This window comes from Mus musculus, chromosome 18 (genome assembly GCF_000001635.26).
Source record: "Mus musculus strain C57BL/6J chromosome 18, GRCm38.p6 C57BL/6J".
Lineage (NCBI taxonomy): Eukaryota > Metazoa > Chordata > Mammalia > Rodentia > Muridae > Mus > Mus musculus.
This window is the reverse complement of record NC_000084.6, coordinates 75,218,363-75,238,568: the sequence shown is the minus strand read 5'-3', so window position 1 is coordinate 75,238,568 and position 20,206 is coordinate 75,218,363. Positions and strand designations below refer to the sequence as shown.

At 45.2% G+C, this 20,206-nt stretch overlaps 1 protein-coding gene across 5 annotated transcripts in view; it reads right to left on the bottom strand.

Moving 5' to 3' along the window:
- Dym (dymeclin) overlaps positions 1 to 20,206 on the bottom strand; it is a 268,268-nt gene that overhangs the window by 48,398 nt on the left and 199,664 nt on the right. For 4 of the 5 annotated variants that reach the window (XR_386014.4, XM_030250594.1, XM_030250593.1 and 1 more), the window contains one exon: positions 8,397 to 8,579. The exons of the other annotated variant lie outside the window; for it this stretch is intronic. Coding sequence is in view for 3 of the 4 variants with exons in the window: in XM_030250594.1 (XP_030106454.1) it covers positions 8,397 to 8,579 (183 nt within the window). In the remaining variant the exon portion in view is untranslated. The remainder of the gene's footprint in view (positions 1 to 8,396; positions 8,580 to 20,206) is intronic. 5 annotated transcript variants of the gene reach the window in all.

The following is a 20,206-nucleotide window of genomic DNA, read 5'->3' as shown; positions in this document are numbered from 1 at the left end:
GGCGCAACCCTGTGGCGTCTCCACTCTCCACTTGGGAACTCTTGCCTTCTTTTTGTAGAGCCGAGTTTTTGCCAAGTGTGGTCTCTTTGCTCGGGTTAAGTTCCTGCAGGACTCCTACAGTGTATCTAACAGCAGCAGGCTTTCTCTGTCTGACCACACCTCCACATGTTTCTGGACTCTGTCCTCTCTGTGGAGTAGGTTCTAGGCTACCAAGATGTCGTCCCCATTGCATTAAAGTGCCATTCACTGTCTCAGTTTCTGACCGGGAGACTTCTGTTACCATTTGCCTTCCTCTGTTCTCAAGGCTTGAGTCTACGATGCTGCTCTTTAACTGCACGCAAGTCTGTATGCTTTCTTTTCTTTACATTTTAGATATTTAAAGAGTGTGAGGGTGTTCAACAGACCGACTCTGCCTGGAGTGCTCCCAGAGTCTTGGATCTGTGGCTTTGATGCCTTTTTGTTTCTTAGGTCTGTTCTTCTTTCTCTTTTCTGACACACCCCAATTACACGGATGTTGGACTGTCTAATGTCACCTCATAGCTCTTGGGTATTCCACTCTCATTTTCCACTCCTTTCTTACTGTGTTCATTAGCATTACTCTTAGTGATCTGTTTTTAAAAGTCTCATCTTCAGCCCCTTGGCTACACCCAGGACTACTGACGAGCCCGGCATCGTGGTTCTCTGGCACAGCATTCTATTTGATATACAAGGGAAAATATTACTAGCAGTTTATACACATTGTCACCTATTCTACCAGGTCAGGAGTTGGCAAGCTTTTTCTGTAAAGGACAAGGTAGAGAGTATCCCAAGCTCTGTGAGTCAGAATGCAGGGTCTCTCTTACATTCTTCTTTTTAAAACTATAGATGATGATATCTGTTCACAGGCTGTATAAGCCACACTTCAGTCTGGATTAGGGTGGGGTGTGTGTGCGTCATACTTTCTTGATAGTTGTCCTAGACATTTTAATGATTTTAATGTAATGATACTTATAATTTTATAATCAATAACAATTGTTATGACTAATTATATTACATATAATTATAATATAAAATATAACATACTATAATATAATCTTATATATTATACACAATATATGTCACATATAAAATATAACAATTATCAATAATGATAATTCATTTTAATGATAATAATGTAAGTGCTTGGCTGAGAGTTTTAACATCTGAATCACTCACTGAGTCTATTCTGCTGTTTCTTGATTTTTGGGGGGTGGGAATCTCACTGTGTTGAGCCCTGGACACTGTGCAGAGAGCTGTAGAGACCGAGGTGGCCTTGACGGTGGGCCAGATTTGAGGATGAGCGATTACTCAGAGGGTAAGCTGGATGCGACTGGATGTGAGACTTTGGTTGCTATGGCTCCTTTCAGTGTACTGCACCATCCGATGGTAACAAGCCTACTGCACCATCCAATGGTAATGAGCCTTCTCTTAGGCCCTGCAGGTTCTGACAGCAGCACCTGCTCCCTGTCTGCTTTTGGTTATCCGTGTATGTGCTTTTGATCCTTTCTCAGCAGCGGAGAGCCATCCCTTATGACTTAGCGCTTGCTAGGCTGGTGGCAGAAAGCAGTTACCCTGGCCCTGCTACTTTAAGACTATGACTTTAAGGAGATTGTATGCCAAGGGTCCAGTGTGAGATTTTCCCTGTTTCCATTCCCCCTTTTCACGGCAGCCAAATAACCCTAGGGTGAGTTTTGTGACAGACAGATAGCTCTAATGGTATTCTTAAAGGATAATGCAGTCTTTTGACACTTTCTCCCAAATAGGTGTTTTCTTCCATTTTTCTTAGTAACCAAGTGTTCTAATGGCACAAGGGGTTTTGCATGCTATCTCAGGCTATTCTTATTTATCCTCAGACAAAACTTGGCTTCTGTTCATTCACTTGTACAGCAGTGGTCTAGTCCTTCTATGCTGTGCCACATGGACCCAGCCCTGGCATCTCACCTTAATTTAGAGAATAGTGGGAGAGCGTGTCTATTCTTTCTGGAGATCCAGGCATCCTGCTTGCCTATGACCTCAGCTCCCTGATATATAAAAACAAAACAAACATAAACCAACCAACCCATCCCAGCCCCAAACAACAAAAAACCTCCTATACATTTGATTTGCTGAGTAGATATCTTTCAACATCTTAGGCAGAACCCCTTTCATGAATTTTATTTTTTAGTAGTATATATATTGAGGTATAGTTTATCATATGATAGAAGGTCTCCACTCGCTTTAATTAAGGAGCTGAGAGGGTTCTGACAAAGGAGTGGCTATTACCTGGCCTTATCCATCTTCTCGACACATCCTCTCCCATTCCTTCCCAAACAATTCTCCCTCACCTCACCTCACCCCTGTTCTCAGCCTGAGCAATCTGTCCAGACGGCAACAGGGCTCGCTATGCCCTTCTCCAAGTCTTGCTTCAAATGCACCTCCTCAGAGAGCTTCCTAACCACTCGTTATAAATCTCGACTTCCAACTTCCATTCCAGTTTGCTCCCGTTCCCCTGTCCTCCTTGCAGTGGTTGGACAGGAATGGTCCCTACAGACTCAAATGTTTGTAGTGTCATCGGGAGTGGCACTGTTAGGAGATGTGGCCTTGTTAGAGAAAGTATGTTACTGTGGAGGGGGGACTTAGAGGTCTCCTATGCTCAAGCTCCTCCTAGTGTGAAAAACAAAACAAGACATCCAGTCTCCTCCTGGCTGCCTGTGGATCAAGATGCAGAACTCCTCCAGCATCATGTCTGCCCACATGCCGCCATGTTTCCCACAGTGATAATGGACTGAACCTCTGAAAATGTAAGCCAGCCCCAATTAAATGATGTCCTTTATAAGAGTTGCCTTGGTCATGGTGTCTCTCCACAGCAGTGAAACCCCAATTATGACACTGTTCTTCCCCCCTTAAACAACTGGATAGATACTGACACAATTTACTGTGGTTGGAAAAACTGAAGAGAAGAAAGCCCTGTGTTCACTCTTTGGAGAAAATAAACGTTTATGATTCGATCAACTGAGTATTTGTGGGACTGTCAAACGGCTGAATGGGCTGGTCTGGAGTGCAGCAAGATGGTCAGGACCAGAAACACAATGTAAACTGTAAACTCATCACGCAGAGATTAGCATGGTCTTTCAGGCATTTCCTGCCTTGGCTACTTAGGAAGTTACTCAAGTCTTCATTGTAATGGTGTCCTAACTGCTCTATTCTGTTCCTTAATTCAGTCAGATGACACCATCTTCTGTCCTGGACAGAAAAGACTGTATTCAGTGGGTGATGTAAATCTGGGCATCTGAAAAGCACATCCCCTTCCTTTAGCAGACATTAAAGGTGCTCAAGGACAGCCATTCCCACCTGAGCTACTCAGCCATTACCGAATCTTACTGAAAAATACCAGTTCTCAACTCCATCAGCTAAAGCTAACAGCAGACTCCTCCTGTCCTCCAACCCTTTACAGCAGCCAAGGTTGGCCGAGCCTGGCTCCGTATTCAGGGAGGAGAGGTAAAGTACAAAAGAGTAAAGAGGAGGGATGCTCTGGTACAGCTTCCGGGGTCCTGAGTGTGCTGGACTCCCACTGTGCTCAGGACTGTTTCTGATTACAGCATCTAACAGGGTTGTTGGATTGTTGGAAACCTTACTCATGGTGAGACTTCCTTAGGTTTCTCCGAGGAAATGTTGAGGACATGGGATTTAGAGTGACAAGAGCTGGATTCAAGTGGCAGGGTGACTTCACACCAGCCGTGTCCCCTCTCTCCAAGGACTGTCTCCCTCCAGGGGATGGAGAAGGAGCCAGCGAGATCAGCATCGAACGTCATTAACGAGGCCTGTTCAGGTGTGTTCAGAGTGCTCTCGATAGGAAGTGGATTTTGTGAACTGAAAAGCTGTATGCTGCCGAATCAGTCACTGCACAGTTGCTCTCACCCCATAACAGGCAAGCAAGCACTGCGCGGCCCAATGCTCACCCTGCTTGTTTCCATGCATGTGCTCGGCAGCAAGGCCACTGCTCGTTCCCCTCTGCTCTGCATCCTTTCCAAAATGCAGAGTTAGGAATGGCTAGAGTTTACATCTGCAGATGGCTTGAATATGTCCTTACAAAGGATAAAGTCCCTCAGGTCAGGGCTTCTTCCTTTTTGGCGCATAGCCCAGCTTGGCCTGGAACTTGTGATCCTCTACCTCGGGCTCCTAAGGGCTGGGATCACAGGCTTGAGCCACCAGGACCAGCTCGCAGAGACATTCTCTTTCCACACTACTGCGATACATATGGATGGGACTCTGTACGGTCCGAGCTTGAAGGACAGGGGAAACAGTAAGAGCTTCAGGTTGTGTGTACTGTTACCTCACATGGTTCTAGGGAATGGAGAGGCATAGCAAGGAGAAGCAGAGGGCGGCTGGGGAGCAGGCCGGGCCTTATCGTTGGAGCATCTGACCCTGAGCTCTGGCTCTATCATTTCTTCACTGTTTGTCTGTGAGCAAAGGGAGCTTTCTAAACCTGTTCCATTATCTGCAAATCAAGGATTAAACTGAATACACCTCAGAGGTTTGTTGTGTAATGAAGATTAAGACATACAAATGCTATGCAAATGTGCAAGAAGAGCAAAGATGAAGACAAGGAGAAAAGAAGCAAAGAGCTTCCAAACTAAAGCATCTGAAATTGTGTTAGCTCACAAAGACCTCTCATCAGCACATCTGTGACCACAAGGAGTTTCTGGCTCTGGGTTAGCTGTCTGTCAGAAATACACAGAGACCTTGGCCATCACAATGGAAAGTACTGGGAATGAAGCAGTACTCGCCCCAAGACACTGCAGGTACACACAATCATCTGTCCATTGTGTGTGTTGAAGAGACCACCCAAGAAGGAAAGGGGGAATGAAAGGAGAGGTGAGAGAGGAAGAGGATGTGAAGGTATGCGTGCTGGCTAATTTGATGTCAACTTGACACAAGCTAGAGTTGTGTGAAAGGAGGGACCTCGACTGAGAGGGTGCCAATGTAAGACCCAGCTGAAGGGCAGTTTCTTTTTTTTTTTTTTTTTCTTTTTTTTCCATTTTTTATTAGGTATTTAGCTCATTTACATTTCCAATGCTATACCAAAAGTCCCCCATACCCACCCACCCCCACTCCCCTACCCACCCACTCCCCCTTTTTGGCCCTGGCGTTCCCCTGTACTGGGGCATACAAAGTTTACGTGTCCAATGGGCCTCTCTTTCCAGTGATGGCCGATTAGGCCATCTTTTGTTATATATGCAGCTAGAGTCAAGAAGGGCAGTTTCTTAATTAGTGATGGATGGGGGAGAGCACAGCCTATTATGGGTGGTGCTATTCCTGGGCTGGTGGTCTTGGGTTCCTTTAAGAAAGCAGGCTGAGCAAGCCATGAGGAGCAAGCCAGTAAGGAGTACTCCTCCATGGCTTCTACATCAGCCCCTCACTCCAGGTTCTTGCCCTATCTGAGTTCTTGTCCTGACTTCCTTTGATGATGAACAGTAATATGGAAGTGTAAGCCAAATAAACCCTTTCCTCCTCAGTTTGCTTTGGTCATGGTGTTTCACTGCAGCAACAGTAACCATAATTAGGACAGAATGGAGAAGGGAAAGCATCATGGCAGTCACATGGAATGAGATGACACAGAGGTAGAGATCTGGGGCTGGCAAGGGTTATCATTATTAAACATTTTTAGAATGCAAAGATCTGGACAAACTTGGAAAACAAAGCCGGTTCTCTCCTTAGAGCTTGATACACTTACAGACAAACAGAAGGCAGGACTACTTCACCACTGGGATGTCCACTCTGAGGTGATGCTTTACAGGATCCAAGTCCCAAGCGTCAAGGGCCACGGTGGTAGCAGACTGATTTAAAAGGAGAAAGGGACAGAAGCACAGCACAGCCACAGAGGACTGTCTCGGGCATCCTCTGTGCATGCAGGCAGGCCTTGAACTTGACATCCTCCTGCCCCAGGCCCTGGAGAAGCTGTGATAACAGTCAGGCCCCATTGAGAATCCTTGCGGTAGCTTCACAGATAATTGCTGTCCCCTCAATGACAACTTTAATGTGAGAGAATCAGACCAGTATGTGTAGATGGAGCAGCCATCCAGCTTAGAAAATATGTACCCAAGAGACACCAGCATTCTCTGACACTTTAAGCTTCTGGGTCCTTACAAAGGGCACACTTGGTCATGAGATCTCTCACTTTTAAACATCCCAAACTATTGCTTCTCACTAGATATTTATAGTTCTTCCCGGTGCAGACTCAGCTTGCCAATCAAATGTCATCCTATCATAGCTTTGTATCGGAGTGAGGTTGCTTGGTGACACAGCCGACATTCCACCTTCATTAGCTTTCCAGGGAACTGAGCTAGAAACAGCTTAACAGTGTCTAATGCACATCGAGAAAGGGTTTTGTTAGCCCTTTAACTCAAGAGCGTCATGATTCTTAACTATAAGTGCTTCGTGCTCCCAAAAAGGGTACAAACAAGAACCAGAAATGAATCTGTCACATGAAGTCTGCTCTATAAAGCTGCTTTCTGGGCAAGAGCAGCTTCCAGCCAGCAGTCTAGTCCTTGACTTAGGAGCAGTCTGCACAGGGGGTGGGGGTGGGAGGGTGAGGATCAGAGCTGGGACTACATCTCCCATCCCTGTCTGTATGTACTCTTTCCTTATACCAGAGCACACACAACATAAAACCTTAAATTATAAACCACAGTCAACAGTTTTCAAAAATCACCTTATTTCAGAAGGCAGGGACAATTTGAGATGGGTATCCCTTGGGTAATAATTTGTTTCATGGTTTCATTAATACTAATAGCTATCAATTTTTAAAGTAGTTTATGAGGAAGAGAGATGGCTCAGTGGTTATAGTGGCTCCCAACCAACTGTATCTTCAGACCCAAGAGCTATGACTTGCTCTTCTGGCCCCCTTGGGCACTGTATGCATATGGTACACATACACACATGTAGGCAAACCACCTAGATACATTTAAACAAAATGAAAGCAGGAGTTTATGAAAATTAAATCCACAGTTAAGGAGAATTTGGAATCAGAAAAAATACTTCTGTGCTCCCAACTGAGGGGTGAGAGCAAACCCAAGTTTTCTTGCATGCTAAACAAACATTGCCTGGCAATGGCCTGTCCCTCTGTTCTCTAGAAAAGGTGTATTTAAGATGTGACGTGGAGGTTCTCAAGTATGCAAATACCAGTAAGTCTATGTGGGACACTAGCTTATAATGGTGAGGATATAAAGAACTGCCTAAAATGTCAGGCTCAGCAGAAGAAATTCACATGTACACTGGGCTTCTGCATCATGGCTACGGCAGTGGCAACCATGAGAACACCTGTTGCTGAGGTGCGAGCCCACACGAGGTTAGGAGGAGGAAGAGGGAGAGGAAGAGGAGGAGGAGGAGGAAGAAAAGGAGGCGATGTACTGATTGTGGAAATACAGATATCCTCTTACGGTGTGACTCAGTAAAGTTCCAGTTTTAAAACTACACCAGAAGATAAGCTAGACATGGTAGTGTACACCTGTGACCCTGACTTAAGAGATGGATGGAGACAGACAATAAATCAAAGTCTCCTTCAGGCAGGGCGTTAGAGCCACCCTGCCTCGAATAACAAGCAAACAAAAAGAGCCCCAAATTATATAACCGAAATGTGAGTTAATTTATTTACAAACTGCTCATTAGTTACAAATTGATAAGAAACACTGGAAACAATGAAAGTGTACAATAATGTAATAATGGTTAAATATATTTTAGGATATCTACAATATAGGCCTGATAGATATGGAAATTGGAGATATTTGCCGAGCAGTGATGCACATGCCTTTAATCCCAGCACTTGGGAGGCAGAGGCAGAGAGGCAGAGAGGCAAATAGATCTTTGTGAGTTTGAGGCTATGGCCAGCTCGGTCTACAGTGCTAGTTCAGGACAACCAGAAAAACCCTGTCTTAAAAAAAAAAAAAAAGATTTTCAGAGTTGACCATATCATAGAAAAATATTAATGAGATAAATATTCAGTAAGATAGAATATAGTATTGTATTAAAGAAACCATAAACTTTGTTATTGAGTGTGGATATTTAACACACACACAGAGGGGGGAGAGAGAGGGAGGGAGGGAGGGAGGGAGAGAGAGAGAGAGAAAACAACTGAGCAAAATACAGTCCATGCCCAAAGAGATTCCCTGTTGGTAGACAGCTCTGACCAGTTGGCTGGACTGAACGTCTTCCTTTCAGCACTCAGAAAGGAGTCTTGGTTGGCATGGCGCCCACACCTACAGATCCCAGTGCGTCAGAGGCTGGGGCAAGAGGATGATGAGTCTTGTCTGAGTCTGAAGACAACCTGGGCTACGCAGTGGCTCTGACGTCATAGATAAGTAATAAGAGAACAGAGACTAGAGGCCTCTGCGCACACTCACCAGGTCAATGTTTTGCATTATGTCCTGGAATGAGGGATGAGTTCGGAATTGCTCAAAGAGGTCCCGTTTGTAAAGCAAGGCGTACACCAAGTTTGGGTTGTGGTGAAGAGAATTTGTCAGGCAGGAGTTGATGATCTCCAGCATCATCCGAATCACTTCTTCAATGACACTGAGGTCCTGTGCCTTGTGAAGAAAGGAAACCCCAACAAGCAGTCAGTGTTTTGGTCCCTGCCACAGAAGTAACCGAAATGCAAGTGACAGTGACAATTTCAAAAGCACTGGAAAGATTACACAGGTATGGCCTTCAAGAGCTTGTCAAGAATTTTAAAGTTAGGTTCATCTGTTACTAAGGGATGAAAGTTAAAACTTATATACTAAGTTAGGTATTAGCCAATACAGAGGAAAACGTGCAGGCCATTTGGCTCCCGCTTGCAGATCCTTATTGGTATTCTCTGCCTAAATCATTAGACGGCCACAGCGTAGCCAGTCCCGAAGTCTTAGCCACTACAAGAAAAGTGATCACGTCAGGACACACCCCCGTGGGCTGCACCACCATCTGAACGTCATACATTAGCCCTTGTTTCTGTCACTGTCTCCTCAGAGTTCACAGCTGTGATGGCTCGTCCCTGTGATCAGTTTGACTGGCTATGTCTTTGAAGGAATTCCCAGAGAGGTTTAACCCAGGTTTACTCCTGAATGTGGGTGGCAGAATCCTATGGGCTGGGGCTGGAGACTGAAGTAAAAAGGGGAACTGAGAAAGATGGGCTGAGTCTGAGGCTCCAACGTGACAGGTCACCTTGTGCTCTGCCATGCTGCTTTCCCACATGAAGGACTGTGTTCATCTGAGCTGTGAGCCAAGCTCTTCTTTGCCTAGACTGATTTCCTTTTTTAGGGTTGGGGGCTGCTCAGGAATTTGTGATGAGGACAGTAATGAAGACAACAGTCTTTTGGACTCTGACTGTGAAACGACTGCAAGGCAGCAACTCAAAGTAAGCTTTTGCTGAGCCATCTTCCTAGTTCTTCCCAGCAGGGAGTCTCTCTCTCTCTCTCTCTCTCTCTCTCTCTCTCTCTCTGTGTGTGTGTGTGTGTGTGTGTGTGCGTGCGTGCACGCCTATGCTGCTTCCCTGAAGCTCTCCAGTGTGGTACTATCAACTGCTGACCTCCCAGGCCCCATGGCCTCCTCCCAGGCCCCATGGTCAGCATCTCTTCAGTCAATCTGTTCCATCCCCAAACTGCTCACTCTGTTTGGGGCTCATCAAGAAACACTGACCTCAGTTTTGGCCATAGCTATGCATTTCAAATGCCTTCATTTTAGAGACATCTATAAGTTTATGTTTTCAGGGCAAAGGGGGAGATCAACTTCCAGCTTCGTAAATTTCAACAACATTTGTCGGAATGTCCACTTAGCTGCCTGCTTAGAGGAGGAATGTGTTTCAGGATTTTCTGAGGTCATTTTAGAGAAACCTAACCTGATAGTTAATTACTTCAGGAGCATGCCAAGATGCCAAATTTCATTCTAATGAAGGTTTTACACATCAATTTAGTTAAGTGTAAGTCCTGACAGATTAAATGCACATTCCCAGGATTAACTATGTGCTGATAGCTTAGTTTATTCCCAATGTTTAAGTAATTGCCCCAAACAACCAGGACTTGCTCATTTAATCTCAAGCTAAGACACTAGTCAGGGAAGTGTAGAGTGGAAACTTTAATGCTTCAAAATCAATAAGCATGCCCCACATTAGCGTTTTTTAAGGACTGGTTTTCAGGTAGCCCAGGCTGGCCTTGAATTCACTGTGTCACGAGGCTGGTTTTGCCTCTCTGCCTCCTCTCAGATGCTGAGCCTACAGGTATGCATCTCTGCATCTCTATGCCAGCGTCTATCAGTGGTTACTGTGCCTCAGTGTGGCAAAAGGATTTTTCAGAGTTATGCTAACTTCCTCACATTTAAAGGAGTTACTAGGTATTCTATTTAACTTTTCTGCTACTGTTTCTCTGGTAAGTAGCCCTGCCCGCCCCCCCCCCCTTTTTTTCCTTCACACAGGATATCTCTATTACAGTTTTGGCTGGTCTGAGACTTTCGGAGAGCCACCTGCCTCTGCCTCCCAAATGCTAGGATTAAAGGAATATACCACCACGCCTGGATCTCTGGCAAATTCTATCCTTTAATGCTATCCTTTAATGTATGACTACATTACTACAGTTTAGCCGTAGATATATAAATTAAATGGCAAGAAATACAGTTTCTATCATTTAGATTAACTAAAAATACAGTTGGGGGAAACAAAGGAAGGACACTTTATATGATGTCATATTTTACTAGAATGTAAGACAGTTTTGGTTATTTTAATGTTATGAATTGATTAGGAAACAAAAATGAGAACTTACATATAATTTAGAAGTTCAAGCTTAGAACGAGTCATAGGCTACAATAACTTCCTACCAATATCTCTTCTACCGTGTAACACTGTAAATAATGTACATCATTAACATTTCAATATAAAGTTGACTCTAAAACCTACAGGGCATGCATGCGACAAGGTCAGCTGAGATTCTAATGAGTGCAGCTAAGTGCGTCCAGCAGGATGCAGGGGACGCAGCTTAGGCAGCTCCAAGGCTGCACCGGCTGGATGCCAGTTACAGTTACTCCCACAGGGTTCGCTCTGACTCCTGAGAAAGACCAAGGTCGCCTTCAAGTCAGCACCTACATGGTCGGTTTTAATTATGTCCCTAAAATTGTACTAAGAATTTCCATATACATTATTTTATTCAATATGGTAATTGTTTAGTGCAGTCATGAATTAGGTGGCCTACTGTGTGATCCTAAGGTGTGCTCTGAAGCTTCCGGGCAGCAAGGCTGCGGCTGCTGGCCCCTGCCATACTGCTAGCTTCCCTCCCTCCCTCCCTCCCTCCCTCCCTCCCTCCCTCCCTCCCTCCCTCCCTCCCTCCCTCCTGTTCATCCCAGGGATCAACCAGTCTATTCTTGAACACACCGCACACAGTTCTGGCAACTAGTTCATTTCCATTTTAAGTGGCAACAGTTCTTTGCTAACCACTTTAATTATCCTTTAAGAAACAGCCGGAGTTCCTCCTATGTTGTTTCCTAGAAACTCCTCTGTGGGTCTGAGCATCCCCACTGGAGGATCAACTGCAGCTTCCAGGCACCAAGCAGATAATCAGGGTAAATTGCATGCCAGGGGAATTCAGATTTGCTAAAGACAAGATTATCAAACTTTTGCTTAATTCTAATTTCCAAGAAACACTATCCCACTAAATACACTCTAGTCTGAATCACCAAGTCGCCAGCCACTCTGACTGGATCCTGAGGCAGGTACCCATAATATCTGACAGGAAAAAAAATCAATAAAATTCGTTTTGTTTCATTTCTAAAAAAGCATTATTAGGCAACAATTACTACTTGAAAAAGGGATAAAAACAACCTAGCATAAATTAATTGTAGCACTTCCTTTAATGACAGTACCATCCAAATCCCACGACTTACTTTAGATCTCAAAGGTGATTTAATCATGTTATTTATTCCATGCTACTCAGTTTTTAAAAACTGGTCCGGGTGCTGAATTCCAGGCCCTGAGCATGCTAAGTGGGAGTCGCTGACCTCAGCTGACCTCTCAGCCTCCTAGTAGATATTTTTCCATGAAGTTCTGTTTCAGTAGCATTTAAAATTTTTTTCATTAGATATTTTCTTTAGTTACATCTCAAATGCTATCCTCTTTCCCAGTTTCCCCTCCAAAAACCTTCTATCCCATCCCCCCCTCTCCCTACTTACCAACCCACCCATTCCCACTTCCCCGTCCAGATATTTCCCTACACTGGGGCATCAAGCCTTCACAGGACCAAGGGCCGCTCCTCCCATTGATGTTCATTCAACAAGGCCATCCTCTGCTACATATGCAGCTGGAGCCATGGGTTCCTCCATGTGTGTTTTTTGGTTGGTGGTTTAGTCCCATGGAGCTCTGGGGATACTGGTTGGCTCATAATGTTGTTCCTCCTATAGGGCTGCAAACCCCTTCAGCTCCTTCGGTTCTTTCTCTAGCTCCGTCATTGGGGACTCTGTGCTCAGTTCAATGATTGGCTGAGAGCAGCCACCTCTGTATTTGTCAGGCACTGGCAGAGCCTTGCAGGAGACAGGTATATATGGCTCCTATCAGCAAGCATTTGTTGGCATCCACAATATTGTCTGTGTGTGGTGACTGTGTATGGGATGGATCCCTAGGTGGGGCAGTCTCTGGATGGTCATTCCTTCAGTTTCTGCTCCATACTTTGTCTCTGTAACTCCTCCCATGGGTATTTTGTTCCCCCTTCTAAGAAGGACTGAAGCATCCACACTTTGGTCTTCCTTCTTCTTGAGCTTCATGTGGTCTGTGAATTGTACCTTGGGTATTCAGAGCTTCTGGGCTAATATCCACCTATCAGTGAGTGCATACCATGTGTGTTCTTTTGTGACTGAGTTACCTCACTCAGGATGATATTTTCTAGTTCCATCCATTTGCCTAAGAATTTCATAAATTCATTGTTTTTAACAGCTGAGTAGCATTTGTAAAGCCCTTAACACTGTGCAACATAGGGTGCAGAAGGGGATTCCAGGAGACGCACACTGCTTTCCAAGTGGGAACTTGTATACTTTGAAGTAAACAACAACATCAAACACAACCACAACAACCACAACAATGACAACTACAACAACGACACAGTTTTTTTTTTTTTTTTTTCTTCTTTAGCTATTACTACTGTGGTGGTTTGTATATGCTCTGGCTAGGGACTGGCACTATTAGAAGGTGTGGCCCTGTTCCAGTGGGTGTGTCACTGTGGGTGTGGGCTGTAAGAATCTCATCCTAGCTGCCTGGAAGCCAGTATTCTCCTAGCAGCCTTCAGATGGAGATGTAGACCTCTCAGCTCCTCCTGCACCATGCCTGCCTGGATGCTGTCATGTTCTCACCTTGATGATACTGGACTGAACCTCTGAACCTGTAAGCCAGCCCCAATTAAATGTTGATTTTATAAGAGTCGTCTTGGTCATGGTGTCTGTTCACAGCAGTAAAACCCTAAGACAACTATTAAATGAAAAAATAAAAAGCCAAAGAACACAGAAATAATATTTCTTAGTTTTCTCCCCCCCCCCCCCCCAAAACAGGGTTTCTCTGTGTGGTCCTGGCTGTCCTGGAACTCCGTCTCTGTATATCAAGCCTCAAATTCCAGAGAGTGCTGGGATTTAGATGTTTGACTGGCCTGACAGCCACCTCAGACGGCAGCAAACAGCATCTCTAGCAAGAGCAGCTGAGAGAATTGAAGGAACTGGTTAGATTTTTAAAAGATATTACTTTTATAAAGTTTACTGTATTACAGAATGTAAATCAATTTTCTGTACAGTATTCCCTGAAGAGCCAGTTACAGTGTAATGAGAGCACAGGGCTCCGGAGATGGCTCAGTGGTTAAGAGCACTTGAGGCTTTCAGAGAGGACTAGGTTCAGTTCTGAGCATCCACATGGGGGCTCACATCACCTATAACCCAGTTCTAAGGATCTGCCATCCGCTTCTGGCTTGTGGGGGTGTCAGACATGCATTCAGGCAAACTGTCACCCACATTTAAAACAAAATTTTAAAATAAATAATGAAAGGAAACTAAGAAAGATAGTCAGGTGTGCTTGCACATGCTTTTAATCCCAGAATTTGGGAGGCCGAGGCAGGAGGATCTCTGTGAGTTCCAGGCCAGCCTGGCCTACATACTGCATAATGAGTTCCAGGCTAGCCATGTTCCAGACCCTATATCTCAGGAAAACAAACTTAACATAATATAAACACTCAGGGTAGAGGCAGGAAGATTTCAGCTAGGATAGTCTGAGCTACAGGGGAAATCCCTGTGTCAAAACCAGAAGCCACATGACGGCTCCTGGCTAGCGCAACCTAGTACTCAGAACAAACCCATGTGCCTTCCTCATCCACACCCTGCTCTTTTCAGGATACACAGTTTGCATGGCAGGAATGGAGCCCAGAGCAAGTCAGTGAGCCAAGGTGTGTGTGTGTGTGCGCACATGTGCCTGTGAGCATGTGCACACAGTTCCAGTGTAGAAACAAGGACCCAGGGTGATCAGTCCCAGTCTCTGTCCATGTAGGGATGAGAGTCCAACAACTCTGTGTCAAGTAATAATTCAATATTGATGGCTCAGTTGGCAGTTGTGGGAATATTTTACCCAGTTAACAACACTCAGAGCCGCCTCTCATTTTAAAAACTTCTTTTTCCTTTTAAGAGGGAATTTATACAGTTTCAAATCATTTATTTTTAGTTTCCTTAAGAGAAGCATATGTATCTTGTTTGTATTAGTTTTGGGGGGATTCCAAGAAAGTTGTCTAAATTTCCTGCATTTTCAGCAGAAAATAAAACCTTCAACAAAATTAATGGGACTTTGCCAAAGGCGGGGAGGGGGAGGAAATGCAGAGGCACGGCTCCGGCCTTCAAAGGCAAGCTCTCAGTGATAGACTTGTTATCTTTATGTTGTTAATTCACTGGCACACACACTGAAAAGCTTTGTGACCATGTTATTTCTAGCCACAACTGGATCTCTCCCAAAACATCCAGCTTGTGATAGAAAGAACTGGCTTTATATTACACACAGATCACAGCCCAAGAATAAATCCTGGAACCAAAGGAGACAATAGGTGACTTTAATGAGTGGGGCAGGCAGGTGGGGTGGAAGCAGAGCTCTGGCATGCCTCTCTTGGGTGGGAATGTGAGACCCATACTCTTCTTCCCCTTGTGTGGACACAGTCTGAATGTCACCCACAGGCCTCGCCTAGAACCCTGGGACAAGTGATCTATAACACACCGTAGTGCTGGCACTGGTGGCACTGAAGTAAGATAACTGTGGCCACTAGGGGACATTGGTTAACTTCAGTTTCCCACAACTGGAAACCGGACAGACAATTCACAAAAGAAGGAATGTTCTGAGAGAAGACCAACTCTGCGGCTGATGGAGGGAGCTGGAGGCAGGGCTGCACGGGGACTATTCTCAGCCTGGGGCAGCTGTGCTCCAGCAGATGCCTGCAGTGGCTTCTCTGCCCTGGGTGCCATTCAGAGCAGAGCAGGCCACCTTCCCCGGGCTTCTGCTGGCAGCTGTGACAGCGCCTATGCCAGAGCCTGACAATGTAAATGCTCACCTTCATAGTCTGTACTCAGCTTTGAATTCTTGTGAAAAAACACCCTTCTACACTCGATAAAGAGTAAAATCTTGAGTAAATCCTGGTAAAACAACACTCAGGGAAAGATGGGCCCTGCCCACAAAGAAAGCAATGAACCAAGCAACGAACACCCCCACCCCGCCTGCTCTTCAAGCTTTGACTCCCTGAGTGTCTGTCTTCCTATTCGGTGAGCCCAGAGCCACAGTGTTACCCTCCTCAGCTCAGCAACTTCTGCTCAGTCAACCAGGTTAGTCATCTGCAAAATCAATACTCACTGTTGAGTCTCCATAAAAAGTGGAAAAATTACTCCGCAAATTTTATTAGCTACCAAAAAAATGATTAACATAAAAAAAAATCTTCAGTGACCTCGAACGAATACAATTAAAATTTTGCTTCTGACTCCTTCACAACGTTGACTAGTCACTGGTAGCTCTGAGGAGGACAGAAACACAGATATCTGTGAGAATGACCGGCACAGGCCTGAGAGCCGGGCAATCCCCCTCAGAGTCGGTGATGCTGAGCACAGCAGCACCTGGTGTGTGTGTGGGAGCACTGGTCAGCCTGGGCATCCGGGGCTGGCTTCCAGTTGTCTTAAGCAAATCACTTTCTTGTGCTCAGTTCCTTCAGATGGGCTCTGTGAGTTAAAGGGGGTGTGGTGGAAGATGGCAAACCAGAAAATGGCCTTGAGTTCCTGCTTAGGAGAAGAATGCCTTTCTTCCTCTATTATCAGGAACACCAGAAAAGTTGCACATCTGGAGTCTTCCTGACCTATCAGGGATGACTCTGTAAGTCAATGAGATAAAATGAACTGCATGGAGAGCCCGGCTCTTGTTAGGAGCGGCAGAGGAACACCTCATAGGGGCTGCTGCATGAGGTCCCGGGTGCTGCACTCCAGCCCAGCTGTGTGAGCAGTGCAAGAGGAGGAAGCAGAATAGTGCTCCACTGTGTAAATGGACCACATTCTCTGTCTCCACTCCTCTGTTGAGGGACATCTGGGTTCTTTCCAGCTTCTGGCTGTTATAAATAAGGCTGCTATGAACATAGTGGAGCATGTGTCCTTATTACATGTTGGAGCATCTTCTGGGTATATGCTCAGGAGAGGAATTGCTGGATCTTCCAGAAGTACTATGTCCAGTTTTCTGAGGAACCGCCAGACTGATTTCCAGAGTGGTTGTACCAGCTTGCAATCCCAATGGAGTACTACTCAACTATTTAAAACAATGAATTTATAAAAATTCTTAGGCAAATGTATGGATCTGGAGGATATCATCCTGAGTGAGGTAACCCAATCAGAAATGAACACACATGATATGCACTCACTGATAAGTGGATATTAGCCCAGAAACTTAGAATACCCAAGATACAATTTGCAAAACTCATGAAACTCAAGAAGAAGGAAGACCAAAGTGTGGATACTTCGTTCCTTCTTAGAATGGGGAACAAAATACCCATGTAAGGAGTTACAGAGACAAAGTTTGGAGCTGAGAAGGAAGGAAGGACCATGCAGAGACTGCCCCACCCTGGGATCCATCTCATAAACAACCACCAAACCCAGACATTACTGCATATACCAACAAGATTTTGCTGTCAGGACCCTGATATAGCTGTCTCCTGTGAGGCTCTGCCAATGTCTGACAAATACAGAAGTGGATGCTCACAGTCATCTATTGGATGAAACACAGGGTCCCCAATGAAGGAGCTAGAGAAAGTACCTAAGGAGCTGGAGGGGTCAGCAGGTTTATAGAAGGAACAACAATATGAACTAACCAGTACCCCCAGTGCTCGTGTCTCTAGCTGCATATGTAGCAGAGGAAGGCCTAGTCGGCCATCAATGGGAGGAGAGGCCCTTGGTCTTGCGAAGATTCTAGGCCCCAGTATAGGGGAATGCCAGGGCCAGGAAGCAGGAGTGGGTGGGTTGGGAGCAGGGGAGGTGGGAGGGTATAGGGGATTTTCAGAGGAGAAGAAACTAGGAAAGGGGATAGCATTTGAAATGTAAAAGAAGAAAACATTTAATATACAACATTAAAAAAAGAGAGAGAAAAAGAAGAGGAATCAGGGCTCACCGACAGTTCCACCATAGCAACATGCTGGGCCGAGTTACTCAAGGGCAGACAGGCAGAAGAGAAAGGCAGGCGAGGCCTCGGGAACACTCACCACAGGAGAAAAGTGAGAAAAGTTAGCAATCTCTAAGACTCCATTTCCTGCCAGAGGAAAGGGCACTGAATCTGGCCCTGAGAAGTAATCAAGTGGAAAAACAAAACCACCACAGACCATGAAGGATGGATTTCTAATCTGTTTTTCCAACAAAAGATTCCTAGAATATAAAGACTTAAAATGTAAAATGAAGTTAAAATGTCCTTTCCCCCATTTAAAATTTTATTTACAGGTATGAGCGCTTTCACCTTGTGCACCACACCTGTGCCTGTGCCTCAGGAGTGCAGAGGAGGGCGGTCTACCTCTGGCACTGGGGTTACAGACAGCTGTGAGGCACCACAGGCTTGATGGGAACTGAACCGGGTGGGGCCTCTGGAAGGGTGGCCAGCTGGGCCATCAAGTCAACCCAAATGTAAGGAAAACTGAAAAGGGAAAAAAAAGAGAGAAACCTATTTCATAAGCTTCATAGAGAGCTAGGAAGGAGTTGTGTATGTGTCGGGTGGGGGTGGGGCTCAAAACTCTTAAAAGAAAAAAAAACAAACCAGCTTTGAATGAAAGAGACTTAATGAAATCAAAGTAGGGACTGTATACGTGGGAGAAAGAGTGATGACAAGGGAAATGCTAGCAATATACATAAAAAGTAAAGGACAGATGAGAAAGCCTTGCAAATCACCCAGAAAACACGAATAGCTCTTCGGCTGAAGAGCTGCAACCGAAGGTGCATTCAAAAGGCAGATCCAGCCCGGAAAGTGGCACTCGGACTGAGGCTGTCACATGCAGGCCCCAAGTGACCTGAGCGTGATTCATGGATCCTACAAGGTGGCAGATGAGAACAGATTCCTAAGAATTGTCTTCTGACCCACACATATGCTCTGTGGTGTTCTTTTGTACACACACACACACACACACACACACACACACACAGAGAGAGAGAGAGAGAGAGAGAGAGAATAATGAAAAACAACACAACAACAACAAAAAAACCAGTCACTTAAAAAAAACAAAACCAAACCAAAAACAAACGTTGTCAGGCAGATCACTGTGAGTCTGAGGGCAACCTTACTATACAGCAAGTTCCAGGCCAGCTAGGACTGCAGTGAGACCATGCTCAAAGATTTAAAAAACAAACAAGCAAGCAAACAAAAACCCACAACTTTTTAACTGTGTGTCTCTGTGTGGCCATGTGCATGGGTGTGGGTGAAGGTCCTCCGCAAGGGCAGGGTGTGCTCCTAACAGTTGAACCCTCTCCAGCCCTGCAAAGACGGAAAATCATATCAAAACAGTAAAATTAGACAGTAAATGACATAAACCAGAGGGAAACCCAAAGGAAGCAGGCCACAGCGGAATAAAGGCAGAGCCTGTGTCCAGCTCTGAGCACGGGAGCAGAATGTCCTCTTCTGTTAAGTGCAGACAGAAATGGACACACTGCTGAAGAGAGAAGGGGAAAGCACTGACATGCAGCAGGGGAGATAGATGGACAGACACACAGCCTGGAGACAGACACCTTCTCTGTGTGGCCCCAAGGCCTTCCTCTGTGAGCAGCTAGAGTCAGGCAGACTTTGGTGTACCCCAGCCCTATTGGATGAGGGCATCACCTCTACAATCTCTTTGAATCCTAATTAAGGTCCAGTATTCAATCACAGTCAAGGTGGTGAGTTTGCAGTTTGGGGAAACCACTCTAGTGTCCACCACAGTACAGGACTAAGGGGAACTGTCCAATCCGCTGGGGGAAGCAAGCTGGACTCCTGTGAAGAGCTCTTGCCAAGAAAGCCGAATCTGTCTGAATCTGTGCAAACCTTTAGTGTAAATACCCACTTCCATGACTCAGGACCAGAGAGCAAGTTAAAGGACCAAGAGATAACTGACCCCCCAACCCAAAACCAAAGCCCTGCTCAGAGTGGGGAGATGCTGTGCAAGTGGCCGGGATTCTGCAATGTGTTAACGGCTGGGGAGAAAAGGGAAGTGGACTGCTCTAATTTAAAGACTTAGGAGACATAACAACCATATGTGCGAATCTTAATTCTAACTTAACACACTGCCACCAGCCATTTCTGAGAATTCAGAAGAAATAGGATTGTGCTACATGAGCTGATGCCTTGGGAACATTACTGCTTTTGTTAGGTACGAGAATGGTGTGCGATTATAAAGAAAATGACAATGTTTTGGGAGATGTATATCAAAGTATGAAGAGATAAAATTCCAGAATTTACTATAAAATACTTTAGCAAAAATGTAAATGTTTATATAGAGAACATACAAGACTACAGAAGCATTTAAAATGGTTTACTGACTGGTGTTTACATGACTGGGTGTTTTAGGTTTTACCTGAATGTATAGATGCTTAGCATGTGTATGCTTTGGAGGCCAGAAGAAGGTGCTGGGTCCTCTAGAACTGGAGTTACACGATGTGACTCACGCTGTGAGCCATCACGTGGGGTTTGGGAACTGAAGCCAGGTTTTCTCAA